The sequence below is a fragment of the Siphateles boraxobius genome, unplaced genomic scaffold (genome assembly GCF_051911475.1).
Source record: "Siphateles boraxobius isolate OS27281-9 unplaced genomic scaffold, OSU_SipBor_1 31, whole genome shotgun sequence".
In the NCBI taxonomy this organism is placed as follows: domain Eukaryota; kingdom Metazoa; phylum Chordata; class Actinopteri; order Cypriniformes; family Leuciscidae; genus Siphateles; species Siphateles boraxobius.
In genome coordinates, this window is record NW_027508931.1 from 353,932 (window position 1) to 378,558 (window position 24,627).

Consider the following 24,627-nt stretch of genomic DNA (forward strand, 5'->3'; position numbering starts at 1 on the left):
GCTTAGTAAAGACATTGCAATGCAGGGCGAACAGGCAAAAAGAATCAGTACAGTTCATCAACATCAACATGGGTAAGTCAGTAAGAATGATTCAAGAGTGGATCACAGGAACCCTTGCAAAATTCTTTTCTTTTTTTAAAAAAGGGGGAAAGAGGGAAAAAAAGTTCTGTAGCTACAAAGCACAAGAAATATACCTTTAATAATATTACAGAATAATCATTGATATTGGTTTTGTAATCATCATCATCGTTGTCGTCATCATCATCATCATCGTTTGTTGTTATTATTGTCATCCATTTTTTTTCTTTTTTTTTTCTCAATTATTTCTACTTGTAAAGATTCTAGAACTGGAGGATCTACAGCTTTCTACAAAGACTGACAGCCCAATGACCTTCGTCTGTAAGCCTCCACATCATTTCTCTGAGCCCCACATATACCCACCCTCCCCCCTAACCCTGCCCACATGATGCCCTTTCTTTTTGCTGCGTCTGTCTTCTCTGTTTTCTTTTTTTCCTCTTTTTTTGTTCTTTTTATTTCATGTTTTATTCTTTATTTTCGCACCATTAGCTATGTGAAGCAGTTAGCTGTTTCTTTATACAAAGGCTGAGGGGTCATGCTATCAGTGACGGGGACTCCATTACCCAGCCAACTAAAACAGGAAGAAACCTAGGAAAGAGAAGGAATGAAGAGGGAAGGGTGACAATGGACGAGAGGTAGAAGAATGGACAAGGTGTAATAAGTACAAAGGAAGTGTGTGGGACAGATGATCAATAAATAAATTAATAAATTAATCAACAACAATACAAAAGTAAAAGTTCCTTACAAGACAAATGTTAATAAGTTCTCATAACAATGACCTAGTGTTTCTAGTACTATTCCCAGACACGTCATTCTCAGAAGGTTGGCACTGATATGATACTTGCAATCATCGGACTGGTTCGACAGGCGCTAAGCTGAGCCGGGACCTCCCCAGAAAGCTGACCTACGGAAGTGACGGGGACGGGTAGACGAAACGCAAGAAAAGCCTGGTGGGTGCGATCCTGGGTGTTTCCATTCTCTACGATATCGAACGGTACTACGGTGATTACAACTCGGGAGTGGGAACACGCTACAACTGACTTGAACCATAGTGCTTGAAACTAGCATAACTGTGGTTTCAGCTAATGTCACATTATCGTCAAAGTAAATTCATATAGCCAGGCAAACATGTACATCCCCCCTGACTGATATTCATGTAATAAATATACATACAATGACATAAAACATAAAAAATAGTAAAAGAAAGACATTTATCAAAAAAAGAAAATGAGGGTTGTTTAGTTCAAACGATAAAGACACAATGGAAAACGGGGAGAACGAAACGTACGACAGCAAAGGAAAACAAAAACACAAAAAAGGTCCCAACTTTGTTCTAAAACCATAAAGGCTGGGTTTCTATAAGAAATCAGTTCTGTTGGCAGCTCTTTGAAAGACAAACTAAAAACATTTCATATATATATAATATATTTTTATATTTGTATATGCCTATTTTAAAATTATCATTATCATTATTTACCAACTTGCATTTTCAATAGTAATCATTTCCAAAGAAGTGGCTCAAGAGGGAGGGGGCGGGCCTCAGTACAAGCCGCAGCCTCGCAGGTTGTTGGCGATGATGATGTCGGTCACGGCATCGAACACCACCTGGATGTTTCCTGTATCCGTGGCACAGGTCAAATGACAGTAGATCTCCTTATTAGGCGAGCGGTTCTTGCTTTCAAATTGTGCTTGAATGTAAGCAGCTGCATCGTCGTAAGTGTTTGGACCTACGGAGGCAAAAAGAGAACAAATGAATATGTGAGAGAAAGATGTTCTGATATTATGAATTCTACCAATGTTCTTCTAATATTATGATATTAAATGAACGATCTTGTCCAGTCTCAGTCCTTCAGCTCCAGCTTGCCTCAACACACCTGCCTGGAAGTTTCTAGTATGCCTGGTTCAGGTGAGTTGAATTGGGGTTGGAGCTAAACCCTGCAGGACTGTGGGATTGGACACCCATGCTCCAGACGCTCGTTAACCCAATATTTAAAATGACCTCGGTGACTTCTGACATTAACAAATGTCTCTTCTCTTCTGTTCTCTTACACATCCTTATGAAGCAAGTGCTTCGTGTAAAAGCTGATGAATCTATGTATTATGTGTGAGACCTTTTGGACCAAAAATGATTTGGACAATTTTGGTCACACATTCAAAATGTCTGAATTCCATTGCATTGGAAAAAAAATACCAAAACAAGCGGCACCTACATAAAGGTAATACTAGACGATCCTTTTCTCAGGGAGTCCTAGTAAAGTAACCGGATGGACTTTATCAAATTAAAGACATGATCCACAAACGTTTGACAACCACAAAGTGTCCCATATCTTAATTTTGAACAATATATCAAGATGATATATTGTATATTGTTAATAATTTGCTTATTCATTTATAATTATATTTATTAACTGATTTAATGATTAAAGATAATTATAATTGGCACATTTAATTACCTACATATACTGTAATTGCCTATACTTCTTTCTTAATTTTGAACAATATATCAAGATGTTGTATATTATTTATTAATTGTAATAATTGAATGAATTATTAAATATAAATAATCATAAAATAATTTACACATTCAATTTAAATACATATACTATTATTGTCCAAATACTCATCTTAATTTTAAACAATACATTAAGATTTAATGTATATAATCATGAATTAATTAAAAACTTATATTTATAATTGATTTACTAAAGTTAATCATAACTTAAACATTTCATTTAATTACATATACTGTCATTGTCCAAATTATTTTGTCTTAATTTTACACACTATATAAAGATTGCAAGATGTTGTGTACTATTTAATCATTCGTTATTATAATATTGAAAACATAGTGTAACTAATTCGTTCATTAAAATTTTGAAAAGTGTGCTTTAAAAACACTTGGTTAGATATTTGCAAATAAGGAAATATACATTTTCATTGCGACTTCAGTGACCGAATGCTTTTTACATCGAAAGCAACACTGAGGGTGGAACGGGTCTAACGGACGCATTGACTTGTGTTCTGACAGACCCGCAGACATCCCTCTGTGCCCACCTTTTACCCATGACTGCACATGCAAGACTCAGATATCCTTTGCCTCCCACGTTACAGTGACTTTAGAATGTAGGGTGGTCTGAGTCTAGTGTTAAACCTGACCATAACATCAGAGGGCATTCTTACCTGTGTATTCAGGGAAACAGATACTCAGGGGGGATTTCTTGATCTTTTCAGCGAACAGGTCTTTCTTGTTGAGGAAGAGAATGATGGAAGTGTCAATGAAGAATTTGTTGTTACAGATGGAATCGAACAGCATAAGAGACTCGTGCATGCGATTCTGCAAGAGGAAAAGAAACCAGAATGGAGGATAGACAGAGAAAAAGAGGCAGAGAGAAAAACCCGGAAAAAAAAAGTTTAGTGGAGATATATAAACAGCAAGAGTCAAGATAAGCAACTAGCGGAAGCCCACAAAAAGCAAAACATCAAGTGACCACAAAGAGACATCTTCTTAGAGTCGAAATATTGGCATTAGCCACATCATGTGATCACAGATACGTTCAGATTATGAATACAAGTCTTGGTAACAGTTTGGTGAAATGATTATTATCTGCTCACTCCAATAATGATGATTCATCACCACACTATACCCTCGATTATGCAGAGGAAATAAGCAGTACTCAAAAACGGTTAATTTGCAGATGCAAGATTAAAAAATGAGCGTCACACTTTGGATTTCATGACTATTTTATTCATTCATGTCATATAAATAGACATCCATTGTTCAATAAATAATCACAGCAGTGAGACACATCCAAACAATAATTACAGCAATTTGACAAAAAACAAACATACAGAAAGTGATGTGTGGTAGGAGTACAGTAAGAAGTTTGAGTACAGTAAGATGTTTGATGGGAGAATCTGGCTCCTGTCTGCCTTGTCCCCCTGTTTGTAATCAGAATCAAATATGAATTAAATACTATAAAGGAACACACTATTTTATATGTAATTGCCATTTCAAGTGAATTATGCTGTAACGTACCACTTAAACTTATTAAATTAGTCAGTCTGATGAAAGGATTCTGGATACATCACCAACCGCTATTTGTACTTTGGCTAAAGGCCAGGGATCAAATTGGCCTTTGTCCCTCAGCAACGGACAGACTCAATTACCCTTGAGTTTCTTTATCTTGGCAACTAATTATGTGTCTGATCTGGTAACTGATGTACATTATCCATCCGTCTTGTTACTTTACATTCTTTAAAAAATAATAATCAAAATTTTATGGCTGATCAATTTGGGATTAAAGTCAAAGGCATTTACTAAGTGCTTTCCCTTTAGGATCTTTGTTTGGCTTCTAGAATGAAAGTAACTATACGCCAACTCATATGCACTGACCAATAATGTGAGAACTGACCAATAATGGACCTAAACAATGACTGAATTGTACTCAGTACTGACACTGGCCTTAACAGTACACACAACTGCTTATACGCTTATGTCACGCAGCCGTTATTTTGAAATCGAAAGCGTGGCTCCGGTGGGAAGAACCCCGGAAGTAAAGATAAACAACAATGCCTTGGACTACCAACCTGAAGCTGCTGCCGCGATTTACACTATTGGATGTTAATATCCAATATAGGATATGTATATAGTTCGTTCCTGCTTCTTTTTTTACTTTCTGAAAAAAAAATTGTATAAATGATTTTCACTGTATATAGTCTAAATTATGAAAGAAATGTATGTACATTTTTAGATTTACTCATTTCTACATTAAACACAACAATACGCCATCGCATTCGCGACTCTCCTATGATTAAAGGCGACACTTCCGGTTTTCTTCCCACCGGACCCTCGCTTTCGATTTCAAAATAACGGCTGCGTGAAATAAGCGTATAGCTGGCACAATTCAGCATCTTTTACAGTGCAAGGAACCCCCTTAATTATGATCTAATTAAATCAAATGGTTACTGTTTTGACCTTTTCTATGTGAAAGGAATCACTGTACTTTTGCTGTCTGAAGCAGTTGATTGAATTCAATCACATTTCCCATAGATTAACAGTAGCTAATAATGGACTGAGGTTTAAAGGTCATACAAGATGATGTTTTCCTGAAGTCAGGGTGCAAATTATTATGCTTAAAACCTCCAAAGACAGTCAAAGCAAAAGGCTATAGGCTAGGTCTTTTACTTTAGTGATGCTGTGCTACAGGTGCCAAATTCCAATTCTGGTAGCATTTCATTTCAATGGTCCACTTTAGTCATTCTACTAACTATAAGTAACTTTGCAACTACATGTCAACTAACTCTCATTAAAGTATTAGTAGACTGTCTGCTTAATATCGGCAAACACTTTATTTTAACGCTCTCCCAACAGACATTCTACTGACTATCAGTAACTTTGCAACTACATGTCAACTTAACCCGAACCCTAATATACTGTATAACCCTAACCTAACCTAACCATCTACAAACTGTCTACTACTAAGTCTACAGTCAACTAATACTCTGAGAGTTAGTTGACATGTTGTTGCAAAGTTTCTCATAGTTAGTAGACTGTCTAAAGTGGACCATCAAAATAAAGCGTTACCATATTTGTTGCACAACATTTAAAAATAACAATAATTTGAAATTGTCCTCTTCCCTGAAAGTGGATGTATAATTCACACACACTGACTAAAGTGATTGTTTAGAGAGATGAAGATTAAAAGTGCTGTTCACATACATTCATAGCAGCAAACGTCCAAAGCATATATGGCACTGTGAGTTATGGCCAATTACAGATCTGTATTTCACATACTCAAAAGCAAGCCTAATGGTCAAGGCCTTAGTTCAATGCAATGCACGTGTCTGCCTATTCTAGAGCAAACAACAGTTTATCAGCTCATCCGTCTTTTCAGCTCCGGTTCATTCAGTTCCTGTTGCAGTCATATTCCTGCAATGACTAATATCACAGCTTGTTGCTCTATAGTTAAAACTGTGTCACCTCTAGATATGACTAAGCCTACTGCATACTGTGACCAGTTAATCAAGCAAGATAGAATTAAACAGACTGCATTACACACAAAACAGCAATGTGTGGTGAGACAGCTCAGGGAAAACATACTTGCTCCAGTTGTTGCAGGTGTGTGATTCTGGTGTTATTTGTATGTGTGTGCATACAGTTCAAAAGTTTGTGGTCAGTAAGATTTTTTTTTATATGTATAAAAGGAATTAATACTATTGTTCAGCAAGAAAGCATTAAATTGATCAAAAGTAACAGTAAAGAGTTTTACATTGCTACACGAAGTAAAAAAAAGAAGCATTAAAATAGAAAAAAATTCAAATTGTATTAATATTACTGCTTTTAGTTTTGATCAAATAAATGCAGAAGCAGTAAGCATGAGAGACTAAGATGTAATGTGTGTGTATATATGTATATGTACATATAGAGAGAAAGAGAGGCACAGCTAAATGTGACACTGAATGGGTATATGTGAAGATTTATTTTGCCTATTAATGCTTTAAATTATACTGTAATGTTGAACGGCTATCATTACTTATTTAATCTCCAGAAATTAAGAAAAAATCAATTTAATAGAGACATCAGTATTACTGGCCTTCGTTCATGGTACTCAGTAAAAAGATGAAAATAAACAAATTTAAATACATTTATTTGGAGATTCAATGTGAAAATGTGTATTGTTATATAAAAAACTATGTGTGTGTGTGTGTGTGTGTGTGTATGTTTTTAATGATCCTACAAGTTAAATTACACTATCAAAATGTGATGAAAATACTTAATATTTTTTAAATACAGTATGAGAGAAGAATAAAACACAAAAACTTGATTATGGTATTTATCTGACAATTATTTGGGAAAAAACTGTCTAGCTACAGCCTTTATTTTACAATGCTCTTGATTTTGCATGTGTTCATAATTTTTTTCTATGACTGGTCAAAAAATTATTTCCACACAATGTGCCATGTTTCATTGCATTATCACAAATAAAACTATTGACTCAAAGCACAACTAAGCAATATGCTTACAAAACCTATAACACATTTTTAATAAGTTAAATAAAGTGTGAAGATGCCAATTTCCAAGGCCGGACAACACTTTCGGCCACTACTGTATATATTATAGTATGTTATTCGGTTTCAGTTGGATGAATGTGATATTGTGATATCATGTAGTTATTCTCTCCTTATAAATCAGCTTTGTCTTTTCTTTACACAATAAAATAAAAATAATAAAAATACTTCTTTTTTTTTTTTTTTGTCCATGTTCTGGGTCCAAGGTCCAAAATCCAATTTTGAAGAGTAACACGTCCTATTGGTTTTTTTTAGAATGCTAAGAGGCTAACATTTTTGTGGTTTGGCTCAGGGCATAGGACATTTGCACTCTCTTCTAAATGCCAAGTAAATGTCAAGCCTAGTGTTTCATCAACACTCTGAGATGCCAATTCAGAACACATGTAAAATGAGCCAGCTTGTGAATATTCGTGGAATTCATATCCAAAATGCATTAATCTGAAAAATGTGTGTATAGAACATCATAATAATGCCACCTACATAATCACTAGAATTTAAAATATTGCCATAACCTTATTGAATATGGTATCATTAATCTGCATACCATGTAATAAGGACCAAAGGATAGGTCTGAATTTACAAGCTCAGTTACATTAGGATAAAAGTAGCAAGTAGTGGAAGTTTGGCACCCATTTTCCTCAAAATATCTCCTGACCTCTCTCTTACACACCAGGAAGGTGTCAGGAAGGACATTCAAATCCCTGAATCAATAGTTCAGACCTTCGGTTAAAATTTAGCACATACATTAAAAACAGCTCTGTGAGAACTATAACCAGATTTGACCCAGTTCCCACCTTATAAAAGAACATCAAAAGCTGATGGTCACCAATAGAGACAATTGAAAGTATAAAACAAGGACAAAAAGTCACATATCCGACAACAGTTGCCATTGTATTGTGGGCCTGTAAAAGAGCTGGACCACACTGTGAGTTAGTAAAGACCACAGAAGCGCAGGTTGTTAGCGATGATGACATCAGTGACAGCGTCGAAGACGAACTGAATGTTGTCTGTGTCTGTAGCACAGGTGGTGTGCGAGTAGATCTCCTTTTCAATTGACTTGTTCTTACTCTCATACTCGGACTGAATGTAGTTCACCGCTTCCATGAATGTGTCCGAACCTGCAGCACAGGATGAGTCAGGTAAGGATGGAAAAGCAGCAGATGAATAAAGGGAGGAGTGAATAAAAGAAAACAGTGGGAGATACAGAAATTGAGATAAAAAAGGCCAATTTTTTAAAATAGAGGACCATTTGGAAAGACAGCAAAAGAGAGTAGAAAGAATTGTGGTAAATATAAACTGGAAACTGAACACATTATATGTGCATATTATATTTTACAAAGAAAAAAATATAATATATATAAATATAATATATTTTCTCAGGCAGAGAAAATTATTTATTATATATATAGTTCCTCAGCACATGCTCAAGAAAGTTATTTCTGTTTCTCAAACCTATTTGTGATTGTTTGTGCAGCTTGTCTCCCATATATCATTCAGTATAATGAGAATGAGGAAATGTTTAAGAGCAGCTATGGAGGAAGCTGAAGAGCTCAGAAAAAAAGCATAAAAAAGAGGAAATGACAGATGACTGTTTCTCCTCAGTGCTGGAGAATAAAGAAATACAGGCTGTCCAGATTAAGGGAGAGAATCCATCCAAAATGAATAAAATAACAGGATGGTTCTGAAGATTTATTGTCCTAATTGGCTTCTGGAGATTGTTTATCCAATCCTCTCCTCATCAATTGTTTTGTATTTTCATCCTATCTGTCCTTTCTTTCTATTGCTTAACACCGGTGTATAATGAGTTTACCTGTGTACTCTGGGAAGTAGATACTTAAGGGAGATTTCTTAATTTTCTCCTCAAATATGTCCTTCTTGTTGAGAAAGAGAATGATGGAGGTGTTTGTGAACCATTTGTTGTTGCAGATGCTGTCAAACAGCTTCATTGACTCGTGCATGCGGTTCTGAAGAAAGAAAAATAAGACATCAACATCATATACAGACACGAATCCACAAACATCCACATATTTACTTAGCTATATAGTAAGGTTTTGTCAGATTTAACTCACAAAATTGTCTCCAAACTATAGCAAAGTAAACCACACACACACACACACACACACACACACACACACACACACACACACACACACACACACACACACACACACACACACACACACACACACACACACACACACACACACACACACACACACACACACACACAGGTGTAATCACTCTCTAAGTGTAAAATTAGAATATGAAGTCAGACATGAACAGAAAAAAAGAAAGGAAATTTAAAGAAAAGAAAGGAACAGCAAAAAAGCCAGAAGAGGAAACAAAACATATTCGCTAACTGAAGAATGAATTACTCATCTCATCATGATCAGACGATATACAGTGAATCTCATGTTATTTATAAAGGGAAAAGGGTAAAGATATACACTGCCCTTATTTCCATATGTGATTAATAAATGATTATTCTGCTCATTATTTGTTTGTCATCTGAATGGTAATGAATTCAGAGTTGGAAGCAGTGACTCTCTCTTTGATGTGTCCGGTCATTTCAGGAGGAAATGAGGTCAGACTATCATTTTTACCAGTAACAGCCTATTAAAAGTTATGGTTTTGGAAAGAACCAGCAATGCTGGCATATTTCAGAATCAAGCACACAAGCAAACACTTAAAGGGATAGCTCAGAATAAAAAAAAAAAAAAATAATTTCGAGTTTACATTTCACAATTCAGACCTTTTTTCTCGCAATTCCAAGTTTATCTCACAATTATTAGAAGAAAAATCAGAATTGTGAAGATATAAACGCGTTACTCTGTCCTTTTTCCACAGAATTGCGAATTTATTGTAGTCCTATTCATGCTTTAATAGACCGCAAACATCAGCGTTTAAGTCCGAAGGGTCTTTGAACACGGTATTCTATAAAAATGAAGACTCTTTTTTGCATTCCGATTCTGACATCCAAAGGCTGATCAAGACATTTTTATCTTATTCCATTGATTTTGCCCCTTTTCCTCCACTTGTTACCACCGTTTTTATGCCACCACAATGCAAGTAACAAAACTGTGACATCGCTCCCAAATGGTCAATTCTTTATTCTGTGAACTACAAAAGATGATCTTTCAATTGTTTTCATCCATACAATGAAAGTCAAAGAGGTCTAAAACAATATTTGACCCCATTGATTTTCATTGTAAGGATGTAGAATATTGTTGAAATGATGACAGAATTTTTATTTTACCTTTAATTTACCGCAAGGCACAACATAAAGCCTACTGCTTCCAACTCTTTTTAGTATGTACTTCAACTGAGGTTGCTGACGATAATTTCATACCTGTGGAAGGGCCGTCTGTAGAGCTGGGCTGGATTGTTTAGCGATTGCTTAGAGAAGAAAGCCGATGGCGAGAGATGACAGGAGAGCAGCTGAGATGTTTTGAAGGAGAGACGCAGATGCAGAGGTGGCCGCTTGAGGCCACAGGAGCAGCTGAGCGGAACCGGACATGCACCAGAACCCAACACTTCACCACATCACTCACATATCCCACCCCCATTGCTGTTCACACTCACACGTACATTTACACACACACACACACACACACACACACACACACACACACACACACACTGAAATGCTAAACAATAGTCTAGCAATGCAGAATCGTTCCATGCTTTGTCACACATGAAGAAAGGAAGAGCTATAAACAGATGAAAGAAGTCGCACACAGGTCAAACTGGAAAGGAACGCGCAGTGTTTGAAGGAAATAAACTTATGTTTTTTGTTGAAATGGAGGAGGAAAGGGCACAGGGTACACAGGAGGGAATGTTGGGACAGAATGTCAGACAACAAATGCGTAAACACTGATAGAGGGCTGAATGGATGAGCACTGACAGGAGACACGTTCTTGAGTGTGTATTCATAGCATCTGTATGTGTGTTTATCTCTGTCCGTTTGTTTCGCCAGGACATTCTTACAAAATAATAGAATCTGTCTTCTCTTTTTATCACTTCCATAGATCAGGTGAATATGGGCGCATGAGGGTTGCTGTATTTATGGGCGTCCTCTTTTCTAGCCATAAAAGTCCTTCTATATCCAAAACACATCACCGTAAATCTCTCTGATGTTGTAAAAATTCTCTTATCGGAGTTTGTCGAGAGAGAGTGTGTCTAGGCAGATCTGAGGCCTGTGCCACACAGACGTCCAAACATGACTCATCACACCGGCCATGATTCAATTGGTACGGTCACAAAATCAATCAATTGTGGCAATTATTTGTTTCTTCTTTTAAAGGACACTGTAAAAGTGTTCAAAGACCTTAAAAATAAGTTTTGTATGGCTTTTTGTGATGAATGTGTCTACTTAATTATTTTATGTAAACATATTGCCTTTTACAAGTTGTCATAATTTATAATTTGCCTATAAGAAAATAACATTAAATAACATTAAAAGAAAGGTTGGGTCAACTTTATTGTTTCCTTCATTTAGTTATTTCTACTTATTATATTATTTAATATTCCATATGTAGTTCCATTTGATAACATTAGTTAACATTAATTAGAAATAATTGTAAAGCATTTGTTAATCTTAGTTAATGTTATTTGAAATACATTATTTAAAACAAAACTTGTGTCTTTTAACATTATTTAATGGACCTGAGATAACATGAACTAACAATTAACTAACCTTAACAAAGATTTATTACAATAGGGTTTCAGCACTACGTGCTAGAACCCCTAATAAACATTGTAAAAAAAATGAGTTGATGCATTAAATAATGTTAACTAATGGAAACTTATTGAGTTGTTACCATTTTATTTCACGTTGTCTATAAGAAACGGACATGGTGAGGAAACTACTTGTTGACTTAAAGCCCTGTTTTAAGATCGTTTCTAATGAAATCGAACGGTTAAGATAAAAATTTGGACAAATGCTGCTGTCCCGAGAATTTTAGGTTTTTGTGTTAGCACCCCCCCACCTAAACAATGGTTTCATAGGTGCATTGGAACAATCATTCATATAAATGGATTAAATTTTAGTTTACAAAGACGTGAAACTCACCGACTGGTCTGGGGTGTGCACTGATATGCTCACGCAAAAATCGCTGCAAAAGATGCTTTCCAACAGGTTTTATCGTAGTTTTTGGAAGAATGTCCGGTTGTGAGGCGTTGGAAAAATAGGTCCACAGTTTTACAACGAATGCTAAAACACCTGTTGGAAAGCATCTTTTGCAGCGATTTTTGCGTGAGCATATCAGTGAACACCACAGACCACTCGGTGAATTTCACATCTTTGTAAACTAAAATTTAATGCGTTTATATGAATGATTGTTCCAAGGCACCTATGAAACCATTGTATAGGTGGGGGGGTGCTAACACAAAAACCTAAAATTCTCGGGACAGCATTTTGTGTCCAAATTTTTATCTTAACCGTTCGATTTCATCAGAAACGATCTTAGAACAGGGCTTTACTTGTAAAACGCCGAACTTACCCTTTAAACTAATGACAACATCACATGAACACCCAGGAGACAACCTACGCTGATCCCAACACTTGACTAGGTTAACAATCAACAAAATTAGCATTTTAACATGTGGGACAAATGCATCGTGACATCACAAGTTAGAAAATGTGTTAGCAAAAAAAAAAAAAAAAAAAAAAAAATATATATATATATATATATATATATATATATATATATATATATATATATATATTTGAACCTTTGTGACCACATGGGAGCTCCAGCACTCTGAGAACCCATTATATGCACAGTTAGTTAGCACGGGCTAAGCATTTGCAACACGATACTCAAAGCTATGCCGTTATTAGACTTGTCCAAGTAATTGGTCCAATAATGATGGTACAGTGTGTGGAGAACCAAAACATGACCCATTATTGAAACCTAGATGTGACAAGCAGGGCGGGGCCCGGAGCCCAGTGGCGTAGCGGACAGGCACACAGGGCATGAACTGCGAGGGGGTGGGTGGTTGGGTCCCGCGATAAGCCCTGTGCCAGATTGCGCCCATAGACGATGATATTGTGTATTGACGATAGCAGAGATATTGTCAAAAGCATCAGCTATCGGCCTTATCAACAGGATTTGTCAGATATTAAAAGCTCGGTCAGTTTTTACTTTCACTTTCTGTAGTGGATAATAAACTGGGGTTTGAGACTTCTACACCGCCATAACTCTAGAGCAAAGTTTGCCTTTTGGCTTTGCGCTACGCCACTGCGAGAGCCGTACATGCTTTGTCCATCATTAGAAAGGACGCCTCTGAGAGAGTAAGTGCATAGCATTACATTTTCATCACCATACAGGTTATAAAGCTGGCTTTAGCTGTGTGGACGTTCAGTTATATATATAGTGTTTCTTGAGTTAAGAAAAAAACTGTTCTTTATTTACCTTTGCATTGCAAACAAGCACAGATGCTCCACAGACTGAGTGAAGGAATTTTTCATTATTATTTACTATTTCTAAGAATTTTACAGTATGTACAAAATGACACATACACAGTATACGCATTACCGAATGTGCCGCTTAGTGTGGGAGTTCATAATGGAGGCTGATTTATAAATGCCACTGACCTTAAAAATTTCTAAAAACCAGCTATTTAAAGGTCCCGTGGCCCTTATTTAATTATAAGGCTTTGGATGATCACACAGCACACTATGGTCATGGTCACATGATTGGCAACATGATTGTGATTACAGTGTTCTGATCAACTTCAAGATCATTATGCCTGCACCAAGACGTCATGACCATCAGGATTTGTGATAAACATCTCATCTGAGGCAACTTACAAATGAGAAAACATGTTCAAATACCCATGAATTTTTTTTTTAGTTTGTTAGGTGTGCACACAGTGTATTTGAAACACAGTGCACGAGCCTGTGTGTGTCAGAGCATAAGCACAGAAGTGTGTGTTTGTGTATGGATGCATGTCTGTGCGTGTGTATTTAGTGCTCACCGTGGTCTCGTCTTCATGGAGCACCTGGTCGTATCCACTCAGAGCCACACAGAAGATAATGGCAGTCACATCCTCAAAACAGTGGATCCATTTCTTCCTCTCCGACCTCTGACCTCCCACATCAAACAGCCTGAGAAGACACAACTCAACATGAGTTCACCACAATCACAATAATGCACTGCATTACAGGAGCAACACACACTACCATTTAAAAGCTTGGGGTTAGTAAGATTTGTTTTTGTTTTTTGAAGAAAATAAAGGAGTCATATAATACCTTTTACTGTTTTTCTTTTCCTTTAGTGTGTAATGTATTTGTTTGTGCAATGTATTTGTTTGTGCATGTATACGATCTGCAAAGTTACAGTCTCCCAACACAGTGGTTTATTTTATCTAACGGAGAACAATGATCCAGATCTGCCTAAAACACCTCGGTCGAAGTCCAGATATTACTTCATCAAACGTCCAAGTTACAATGTGAAATATTAGCATAATGCCCATCTCAGGGCATACGCAAAGAAAGAAGGCGAGGTTTCAGTGATTTGAAGTGTGTATTTGGCGTTGTGTGTTTGGATGCGAAAGCAAAACCGAGGTTAAGATTTGTTCATAAAGCTGTTCCTGAGCAGTACAACTCAATGTTTGCTTGTGGACAGCACATTTTACAGAGGCCAGCTTCCTGAACCTGGGAGAACACAACGCAGACTGCTTATCACTGTCAAACGTTCTGCTCATGTCGTGTTTGCAAAGTTATTTCCAATCGAACGGCTTGAACATCCGCATTTCCACAATCCGACTCAGACTCAAACTGACATGGTAACCAACGACATAATTATTAACTGTGTTTACAAACCCTATAGAAGCCTTGGAAGCTGAAGCTCGAGATTATGGTAAGGGCCGTTACATTTCCGACACACACTTGATGTGTTTGACCAATCACAATGCATTAGGTCAGCTGGCCAATCAAAGCAATCTGAGCTTTCAGGAAGGAGGGGCTTTGTAGAAACCAGTGCGTTTTTCACAGGGAATAGAGGAGACTTAATAATGTACAGTATGTGAAAAATAATATATTTTTTGAACATCAAAGCATGTTACCTATTCTATTACACCCAATCAAAATAATTAACTTTTAAAATAGTAACATATGACCCATTTAATACTTTTATTCAGCAATAATTCACATTAAATTGATCATAAGTGACAGTAAAGTTAAACATTTATGTTAAAAATTAGTTCTATTTCAAACAAATGCAGTTATTTTTTATTCATCATAGATTATAGAAAATATAGCATATTAGAATGATTTCTGAAGGATCATGTGACACTGAAGACTGCAGTAATGGCTACTGAAAATCCAGCTTTGCCACAACAGAAAATAATATATATTCAAATGGAAAACCGTTAATTAAACTAATAACATTTCATAATATTACAGTTTTCCCTGTATTTTTTATTAAAAAAAATAAATGCAGCCTTTCTGAGACTTCTTTCAAAAACATAAAATATTTCCGCTCCCAAACTGTTGTACAGTCCTGTTCCACAGCTAACATGTGCCGTTTTTTCCTCAAAAACTTTCCTAAAGCGACATGATTATCCATTAAACCAAAATCTTTAAACAGTAGTGGCCAAAAGTGATGTCTGAAGGGGATAGGTTAGGAGATTTGTTTTTAATGACCCAAAAAGTTTGATTAAACCACTTGAATATGAGGAAAGAACAAAACACTAAACTTGGTTAAGATCTGACAAAATTATTCAGCAAAAAAAGGGGTAAATTACAACTACAGGTTCTCTTACGAGAGGTTCTCTCGTATTGCGTAAGTTAAGCTTACGCTACGGGAAAGATTCATCTTCTCAAGATACTGAAGCCAAAAAATTATCTTTAATTTTGTATTCATTGTCAACGCAGTGCAGCAGCTAGCAGACCTAGAGCAGGCCATCTCGCGTGCTCATTGGCTGCCCTGCGGGCAACTGCTGCAGCCTACCAGTGAGCCCGGCGTGACGTCACGCCCAATGAAGGGCGCCCACGCCTTCATAGCGCTACAGCCCGCCAGAAAGGGCGTGGCTTAGCGTATAAAAGTAGGGGCTGTAGGCTGACTTCCCTGATTTTTCGTCTCTTCAGGGAGCTCTTCGTATCGCTGGATCTGAGAGAAGCCGCCGCCGCCGTCGAACAGCGAACAGCCATCTTCGCCACCTTCAGCCATCCGTGCGAGCTACTCTATCCGGCGACGTATCCTTTTGCCTGCTATATATATTCTAAAAGAGCAGCGAGCGTCTTTTTAAAGATGCCTTGCACTTCCTGCGGCTCGTGTAGAGCCCCGCTCAGCGCCGGAGACCGCCTTCTTATCACTGCCGTCGCATCGGAGGATGAGGCCGAGGAACACGCCACGAAAGACTGCTGCTCCATCCTGGCATCGGACAGCGAGGATTGGTCACTTCATTCCGCCACCTCGTCGATCCAGGAATCTACCCGTACCCGCGCTGGAGCTGATGCGCCTGCTGACACAGGCTGTTGACCGTCTTGGGCTCGAGTGGTCGCTGCCAAAGGAACCCGCGCCGAACAGGCTCGACGGTTGTTTTCTTCAGAGTCGCCGCCGCGCAGCTTCAGCAACTAGGCCCGCTCCATTCCTGCCGGAACTTCATTCGGAGCTGACGAAGTCGTGGAATACACCATTTTCCTCAAGTCTTCAGTCACTGGCCTCCGCGTCGCTCTCCCAAGTGGACGGTGCCGCCGAGAAAGGGTACACGGCTATTCCCCCAGTGGAAGAGGCGGTCGCAGCGCACCTTTGCCCGCCCTCTGCGAGATGGCGGTCACGATCAGCCCTCCAGTCTAAAGCCTGCAGAGCCACGTCCGCCTTGGTCGGCCGCGCTTATGCCGCCTCCAGCCAGGCCGTGTGCTACAGATCCTGCAAGCCGAACTCCTCCGTGAATGGGATGTGAAGGGCCGGGATCCAGCTGCGGTTACGGACCTGAGAAGTGCGACGAATCTCTCTCTCCGCGCCATCAAAGCCGCAGCCCAAGCCATCGGACGAGCCATGGCCGCGTTAACTGTGACAGAGAGGCACCTCTGGTTAACGCTCGCGGATATGAGGGAAACTGAGCAAGCCACCTTCCTGAACGCGCCGCCTCTCCCCCACTGGTCTCTTCGGCCCAGCGGTGAACGGGATCGTTGACCGCTTCTCTGAGGTGCAGAAGACCACGCAGGCGATGAACCTCTTCCAGCTGCGACGCTCGAGTTCCGCCACAGGCCGCTCTCGCGAGAGACAAAGCCAGCCTCCTGTGCGAACCAGCACAGCCTCAGCCTTCACAGCGTCGTCAGGGCGGCCGCCCTAGGTCGCGCTCAGACAGCCGTCACAGACCGCCGCCCCCCAGAGGGCCTCGGCAAAAAATTACACTGAAGTCTGAGCACGCGAAGCCCTCCTAACAGAGAGAGAGAAAAGACGCGCGTGTCCCGCTACGGCCGGACCGCCATCAAAGTTAATTTCCCTGTCAGTCCCCTTCAAACAGGCTACTGCAGTGGTTCAATTAGCAGCCAACAAGCCGGTTTATTCACCCTCTCGCCTGCACACAAACGCCGTTTTCAAGGCGACCCAGAGAAATCTCAAAAAGAGTATAATGTCTGGTCAGGCTCACGCCATCAGTGTTTTAAGTGTAGTGAAAGTGCCCACGCCCTAGTGTTCACACCTACACATAAGCACTCCAAATCCCGTGTCACTCACAGAGCACACTCTCATAAAGCGCAGAAAAGCCGCTCGAGTGTTGAATGTAAGAAATGTATCCACAGGTCAGTGTCCACTATCTGCCCGCTCTGTTACACGATCAAAGAAGCAGGTTATGAATGTAAGTCTCGTGCCCGCCAGAGAGCGCTCACGCTTGCTAACACAAACCTCCCCCCGGGCTCCGCCCGCGCCTTTAAGTGTTATCACAAAACGCAGGGCGTTAATAAAACGCTCCCCATCCATTATGATCGGGGCGTCAGATACAGTTGTAAGTCTCGTGCCCACGTACACGCGCTCACGCTTACAGAAAGCTTTTACGCCCGGAGCGCTGCTCGCGCGTCAAAAAGTGAAAAAAGAATGTTCCCCACCCCTTATGATTGGGACATCTCACATAAATCAGCCGGTTTCGGCTTTCAGCGAGCAGCCATTGCCCAGAACCGAGAGCGCGCGCGGCGCACTTTCGGCTCCGGTTCAGTTTCACAAGCCTGCAAATATGGGTATGAGCCAGCGGCTCACATAGCTGCGTTGGAAACTATCCTAGGGATTTCAGAATGGGTGCTGAGCACATTAAAGCAGGGCTATACACTTCAATTCATTCGCCGTCCCCCGCGCTTTCAAGCCCGGACCGCGACGATAGTGAATGCGGAAGTAGCACACCTACTTCACGCAGAAATAGCAAAGCTGCTGTGCAAAGGGGCTATAGAAAAGGTACCGCCTTCTCTGAGCGAGTCAGGCTTTTACAGCCGATATTTTCTCGTACCCAAGAAGGACGGAGCCTTCAGACCTATCCTAGATCTGAGACATTTGAACAAAGTGCTTGCGAAAAGACCATTCAAAATGCTTACGACCAGGAAAATCCTCGCGCACGTTCGCCCGAGGGACTGGTTTATTTCTCTAGATCTGAAGGATGCTCTATTTTCAGGATCAGATAATACCCCGTCACATGCAATTTTTGAGATTCGCCTTTGACGGTCAGGTATATCAATACACCGTCCTGCCGTTCGGCCTGTCCCTAGCACCCCGTACATTTACGAAGTGCATGGACGCGGCACTCGCCCCCCTGAGAAGTCAGGGGCTGCGAATAATGAACTATCTGGATGATTGGCTGATATTGGCACAGTCAGAGACAGAACTGCTATCTCACAGGACAGTGCTTCTCAGTCATCTGGAAAGCTTGGGTCTCACGGTCAACTGGACCAAGAGCTCGTTACTGCCCAGCCAGTCAATTTCCTTTCTAGGAATAGAACTGGACTCGGTGACCATGACGGCTCGTTTATCGATACAGCGTGAGCGCCGTGTTTGCCACCTAGCCGCATCTTTCCAGAAGGGCAGCTTTCTCCCTTTGAAAACATTTCAAAGGATGTTGGGCTGTATGGCATCAGCTGCAGTGGTGCTTCAGCTGGGCCTACTGGACATGCACCTGCTCCAACGCTGGTTGTATACTCGCGTGTCCCGCCGAGCCTGGCTGTCTGGCGGCCAGAAAATCAGAGTGACTCAGACCTGGATAGCGGCTCTGCAGCCCTGGTTAGTGGCCGACTGGTACCAGCAGGGAGTAAGGATGGGAACCATCTCTTATCGGAAAGTCATCTCGACAGACGCGTTCAACTCGGGTTGGAGCGCGCTGTTCGAGGGCAGACCGGTCTTTGGCCAGTGGTCAGACCAGGAGAAGGGGTTTCACATAAACTGTCTGGAGATGATAGCGGTCGAGAACGCGCTGAAGTGCTTCCTCCCATTCATATAGGACCAGCATGTTCTTGTCCACTCGGACAACATGTCTGTGGTATCCTATGTAAACCGTCAGGGCGGTGTCAGATCCAGAAATCTCTGCAATCTGACGGAACTCCTCCTTATTTGGTCTCAGATGCACCTGCGCTCGCTGAGGGCGGCGCATGTGCCTGTCCATTTGAACGACGGCCCAGACAAACTGTCCAGGGACAATGTTCCCCCAGGGGAATGGTCCCTGCACCCCCAAACAGTCCAGAAACTGTGGCGCCTATTCGGCAGAGCGGAAGTCGACCTATTTGAGTCAAAAGACAACGCTCAATGCCCGACGTTCTTCTCGAAGGACGAGGACGAGCTGGCCCAGGTTTGGCCCAGCCTCCCACTATATGCTTTCCCTCCGGTCTCTCTGTTACCACAGGTGATCAAGAGAATCAGGGAAACACGCTCCTCATAGCCCCGTGTTGGGAGAATCAGATTTGATTCCCGGAACTAGCACGGCTGTCACAAACAGCTCCGTGGCCGATTCCGGTGAGTGCAGATCTCCTCTCTCAGGCTCGCGGCACGATCTGGCATCCCCATCCAGAGCGCTGGTCTCTGCATGCATGGTTGATCAACGGGTACTCGTTGCCCTGCCAGAAGGAGTGATGAACACGATCACGCAGTCTTCAGCCCCTTCCACGAGAAGGCTCTACGCGTCTAAATGGTCGGTGTTCCCTGGATGGTGCACCGACAGAGGTCTGGACCCGCGGACATGCGGGGTGGCGCATCTGCTCACCTTCCTACAAGAGCTGTTGGATAAGGGAAGGTCCCCATCCACGCTCAAAGTATACGTGGCGGCCGTGGCAGCGTGCGCAGAATCGACGCACGGCCAGTCACTGGGAAAACATGAGTTGGTCATCCGCTCCCTTAGAGGAGCTAGAAGGATGAATCCGCCGCACCCCCCGTCGGTTCCAATGTGGGATCTTTCATTGGTCCTCGAGGCCCTGAAAGCTTTTCCTCTTGAACCACTAGACTCCGTGGGGTTGAAATATCTATCACTGAAAACGGTCTTTTTTACTGCACTGTCGTCAGTAAAACGTGTGGGGGACCTGCATGCGCTGTCTGTCAGCGCGTCGTGTCTTGAGTACGGGCCGAATGACTCTAAAGTCATCCTCAGACCTAGACATGGCTATGTTCCTAAAATGATGGGCACTCCATTCAGAGCGCAAGTTATTTCGTTGTCATCTCTCCCAGCATCTGACAGCGAAAGTGATGTGAATCTCCTCTGCCCTGTCAGAGCCCTGAGGTTTTACATTATCCGCTCTGCCTCCTTCAGGCGTTCGGAACAGCTTTTTGTTTCGTTTGGTGGGCGCACAAAGGGTCTCGCCTCCTCGAAACAGAGCCTGTCCAGATGGATAGTGGACGCTATAGCAGCCAATTAAGCGTCAAAATGTCTGTAATGCCCTCTGGGCATCAGGGCTCATTCCACGAGAGGCTCGGCCTCTTCGTGGGCATGTTCCAGTGGAATTTCTATCCATGACATATGTGTAGCGGCGGGCTGGAGCTCCCTGTCTACCTTTGTCAGGTTTTATAACCTAGAAATTCCAGCCTTGCAGGCTAAACTGTTGTCAGTTTGAAGGAGAGGTGTATTCTGCCCAGATCTCCTGCTCAGATCACTCTCACATGACTCAGCTCTCCTGGTTGAGCTGCACTAAGTGGGGTATGTGCCATGTGCCTATACAGACCGGCACGCTGCTCTGTATTTCCCTATGTGTGCTTATGTACAAGTGATGGCCCGCGTGGCTGGCCACCTTATTTTTCCACTTATGGGGTTCCCCTGAAAGTTTGGGGTCTCATGGTGGATGCTTGGCACGCACGACGTTGACAAAGTGTTCCCGTAGCGTAAGCTAAACTTACGCAATACGAGAGAACCTCTCGTAAGAGAACGATACTCGGTTAATAACGTAACCTCGGTTCTCTATAGAGAGGGAACGAGTATTGCGTAACCGGCCGTGCTCGCGTCACGAGCGACTTCGCTTCAGTCGACGAAAAAACAGGGAAATCAGCCTAAAGCCCCTACTTTTATACGCTAAGCCACGCCCATTCTGGCGGCCTGTGAGGCTATAAAGGTGCGGGCGCCCTTCATTGGGTGTGACGTCACGCCGGGCTCACTGGTAGGCTGCAGCAGTTGCCCGCAGGGCAGCCAATGAGCACGCAAGATGGCCTGCTCTAGGTCTGCTGCACTGCAGCTGCTGCACTGCGTTGACAATGAATACAAAATTAAGGATAATTTTTTGGCTTCAGTATCTCGAGAAGATGAATCTTTCCCGTAGCGTAAGCTAAACTTACGCAATACTCGTTCCGTCTCTAGAGTTCCCTCATGCTAGTATCAGCTTCAGGACATGTATTTCTGCTGTGCACTGAGGTACTGCCCTTTTCTGTGAAAACGCTAGTTTCTGCCGTAACAGTATGATGTGTTGCTAAATCCGTCTTCAGAATAATGTGGCAGCTCTATCTGTCCAACTCCCATCAACACTTTTTATTTTAGTCTTGTATTTTCATGTGCTATCAGATGAGAACGTGAAAAAAAAACCTGTGAATGAGGAGCTGATATGAAGTGAGAGAATGGCAGTGTTTGGAGATAATCATCTGTGTTAATCTTCAGCTGTATTGCGAGAGTTAAAAACACTTTCTGCTGAAAAGAGTCTGAGTATACATATATTAAATCAGACTTTTTTTTCATCTAGCCATGGCCTGATTATGATTCATGAATGAGTGAAAATGATAATAACTGTAGTACTCTAACAGCCAGAGAAAGGCTCTGAATTACACGCTGTACCTTGAGATGCATAAATAACACACCAATCAGTCTCTCACCTGAAGTGCAGGTTCTTGAAGGTGAAGTGGGTTTCTACAATCCCGGTGGTCTTCACTCGAGTTCGCAGAATGTCCTGCTCTGTGGGCTGGTAGTCTGGAGCACCAATCCGATCTAAACTGTCTAAGTAGCTGGAAGAAGAATGAAAGACAGTATGTTAGGACCCACAGTTTTTCCACAGAATCTGACCAACTGTCATTCACATGATGTATAAAAGTCTCTTGAGATACTAGTAACTTCTCAACCAAGAAGATCCAAAAGTTGCTGTTGTTTTTCTCAAATCATAAAAGCATCATGAATCAGTCTCTTAAGAGATTGTGGGGTGAATTCACTAAACAATAATGCATTTCAGTGCAAAAACTTATCTTTTATACACTAATTCAGCCACAAAATAGCTTAATCATGTGTTAAATGCACTGGAATAGTGTTATGCTGTATTTAAAATCAGTAACGGTCATTTTAGTTTTACAAAATGTACATTAGGCTTATTATAGTTTGTGCCTTATTTTAAAAAATGCTATTTATTTACCTACCACAACTAAAACACTGTTTATTGTGTTTACCATGACATCTGTAATTCATCAGTAATGATGATATTATAATCAGGCATATGCTATACCATTCAAAAGTTTGGGGTCAGTAAGATTTGTTTTGCACCAAATCAGCATATTAGAGTGATTTCTGAGGGATCGTGTAATACTGAAGACTGGAACTTAGCCATCACAGGAATAAGTTACATTTTAAAACATATTTATATAAAAAGGTAAATCATAATATTATTTCACAATATCACTGTATTGCTGAGTATAGGAGACTTTAAATTTTAGGGTACGTTTACACGACAAGAATGTACTAAAACCGGAAAAGTTTTCCCTTTGCGTTTCTCCCAATCCCCTTTCACTACGCGCCTATAGACTGAACGTCTGAGTAGGGAACGGAGACGTTACGTCGGATGACGACGAATGGGGTTTCGCTTAGAAAGCCTATCAACTTTGAGTATTACAAAACGAGCCAATGGCAAAGAAATGCCATGGGTCTGCGGAATTTGCATAGCGTAACTTCGCCCCACCTCGTGGTTATAAAAGGAGGAAGCCGGCAACATGCAGATATGTTCCTTCGCTGAGGAGCCAAGACTGAGCTCAGGCGATCCCCGCGGTACAGCGTAAAGTGGCAGGCAGACGTAACGTCTCCGTTCCCTACTCAGGGAACGAGGGTTACATACGTAACCGAGACGTTCCCTTTCGTTGTCACTCCGAGTTACGTCGGATGACGACAAATGGGGTCACCAGTCTAATCATGCCACCTTCTCGGCTGTCTTCCAGTGCCCTGTGTAAATCTGAGATCCTTGTCGTGAGATTGGCACGGACGAAGGACTCCTATCTAGCACAGGAATACCAAGGTACACTGGGGAGCATATCCCATAGTTTAGAGGAAATATGCAAAATATTGCCAGCCCAACGGCGGAGACTTAGAGAATACACATATGACCCGAAGGATGCATATGGAGAACACTGTGGTGTCCAGGGGTGGCAAGGTGGCTTGCCAAGGGAAAGTGGAAATACACATGTGGGGGTCGCTCAGAGGAGGGACCATGCACACGGGAGGCACCTAGCCGACGCGCAGGCAATAGACACTGGCGCCGACGTAAGGAGTGCTGGAGGAACTCAGGGCTTTCGGAGAAGCTCACCTGATGAGAATATCGAACGTATCCAGTCCGTGGAGTGGAATGGCGAGCAAGCGAAGACACCTGAGCGGATCCAGTACTAGCTGGTTGAAGCGAGTACATGAGAGGACACTGGCTCCACTCGGAGATTGTAGAATCTGGCGAATGTGTTAGGTGTCGCCCAGCCTGCAGGTCTGCAGATGTCTGTTAGCGAGGCGCCATGCGCTATAGAGCCCAAGAGGACGTAACATCTCCGGTGGAGTGGGCAGTCACACCAAGGGGGCACGGTCGACCTTGCTGCTGGTATGCCAAGGCAATGGCATCCACTATCCAGTGAGACAACCTTTGCTTGGAGAGAGCCTTTCCCTTCAGCTTCCCACCATAACAGACAAAGAGCTGGTTTGAGGTCCTGAAACACTGCGTCCTGTCTACATAGGCGCGGAGAGCGCGTACTGGACAGAGCAGAGCCAAGGCTGGGTCTGCCTCCTCCAGGGGCAGCGCTTGCAGGTTCACCACCTGGTCCCGGAAGGGATTGGTAGGAACCTTGGGCA

At 41.6% G+C, this 24,627-nt stretch overlaps 1 protein-coding gene across 4 annotated transcripts in view; it reads right to left on the bottom strand.

The window, feature by feature from the left end:
* Positions 1-470: 470 nt before the first annotated feature.
* The window catches only part of gnao1a (guanine nucleotide binding protein (G protein), alpha activating activity polypeptide O, a), a 115,591-nt gene continuing 91,434 nt past the window's right edge, over positions 471-24,627 (bottom strand). The window contains exons 5-8 of one of the 4 annotated variants that reach the window (XM_077248824.1): positions 22,416-22,544; positions 14,128-14,257; positions 3,259-3,412; positions 471-1,805 (exon numbers count right to left, since the gene is read on the bottom strand). In XM_077248824.1, the coding sequence (XP_077104939.1) occupies positions 1,618-1,805; positions 3,259-3,412; positions 14,128-14,257; positions 22,416-22,544 (601 nt within the window). In that variant the 3' untranslated portion in view covers positions 471-1,617. Of the gene's footprint in view, positions 1,806-3,258; positions 3,413-3,801; positions 8,265-8,827; positions 9,111-14,127; positions 14,258-22,415; positions 22,545-24,627 lie in introns of those variants that run through there. The other 3 variants (XM_077248827.1, XM_077248825.1, XM_077248826.1) reach the window with 3 other exon arrangements.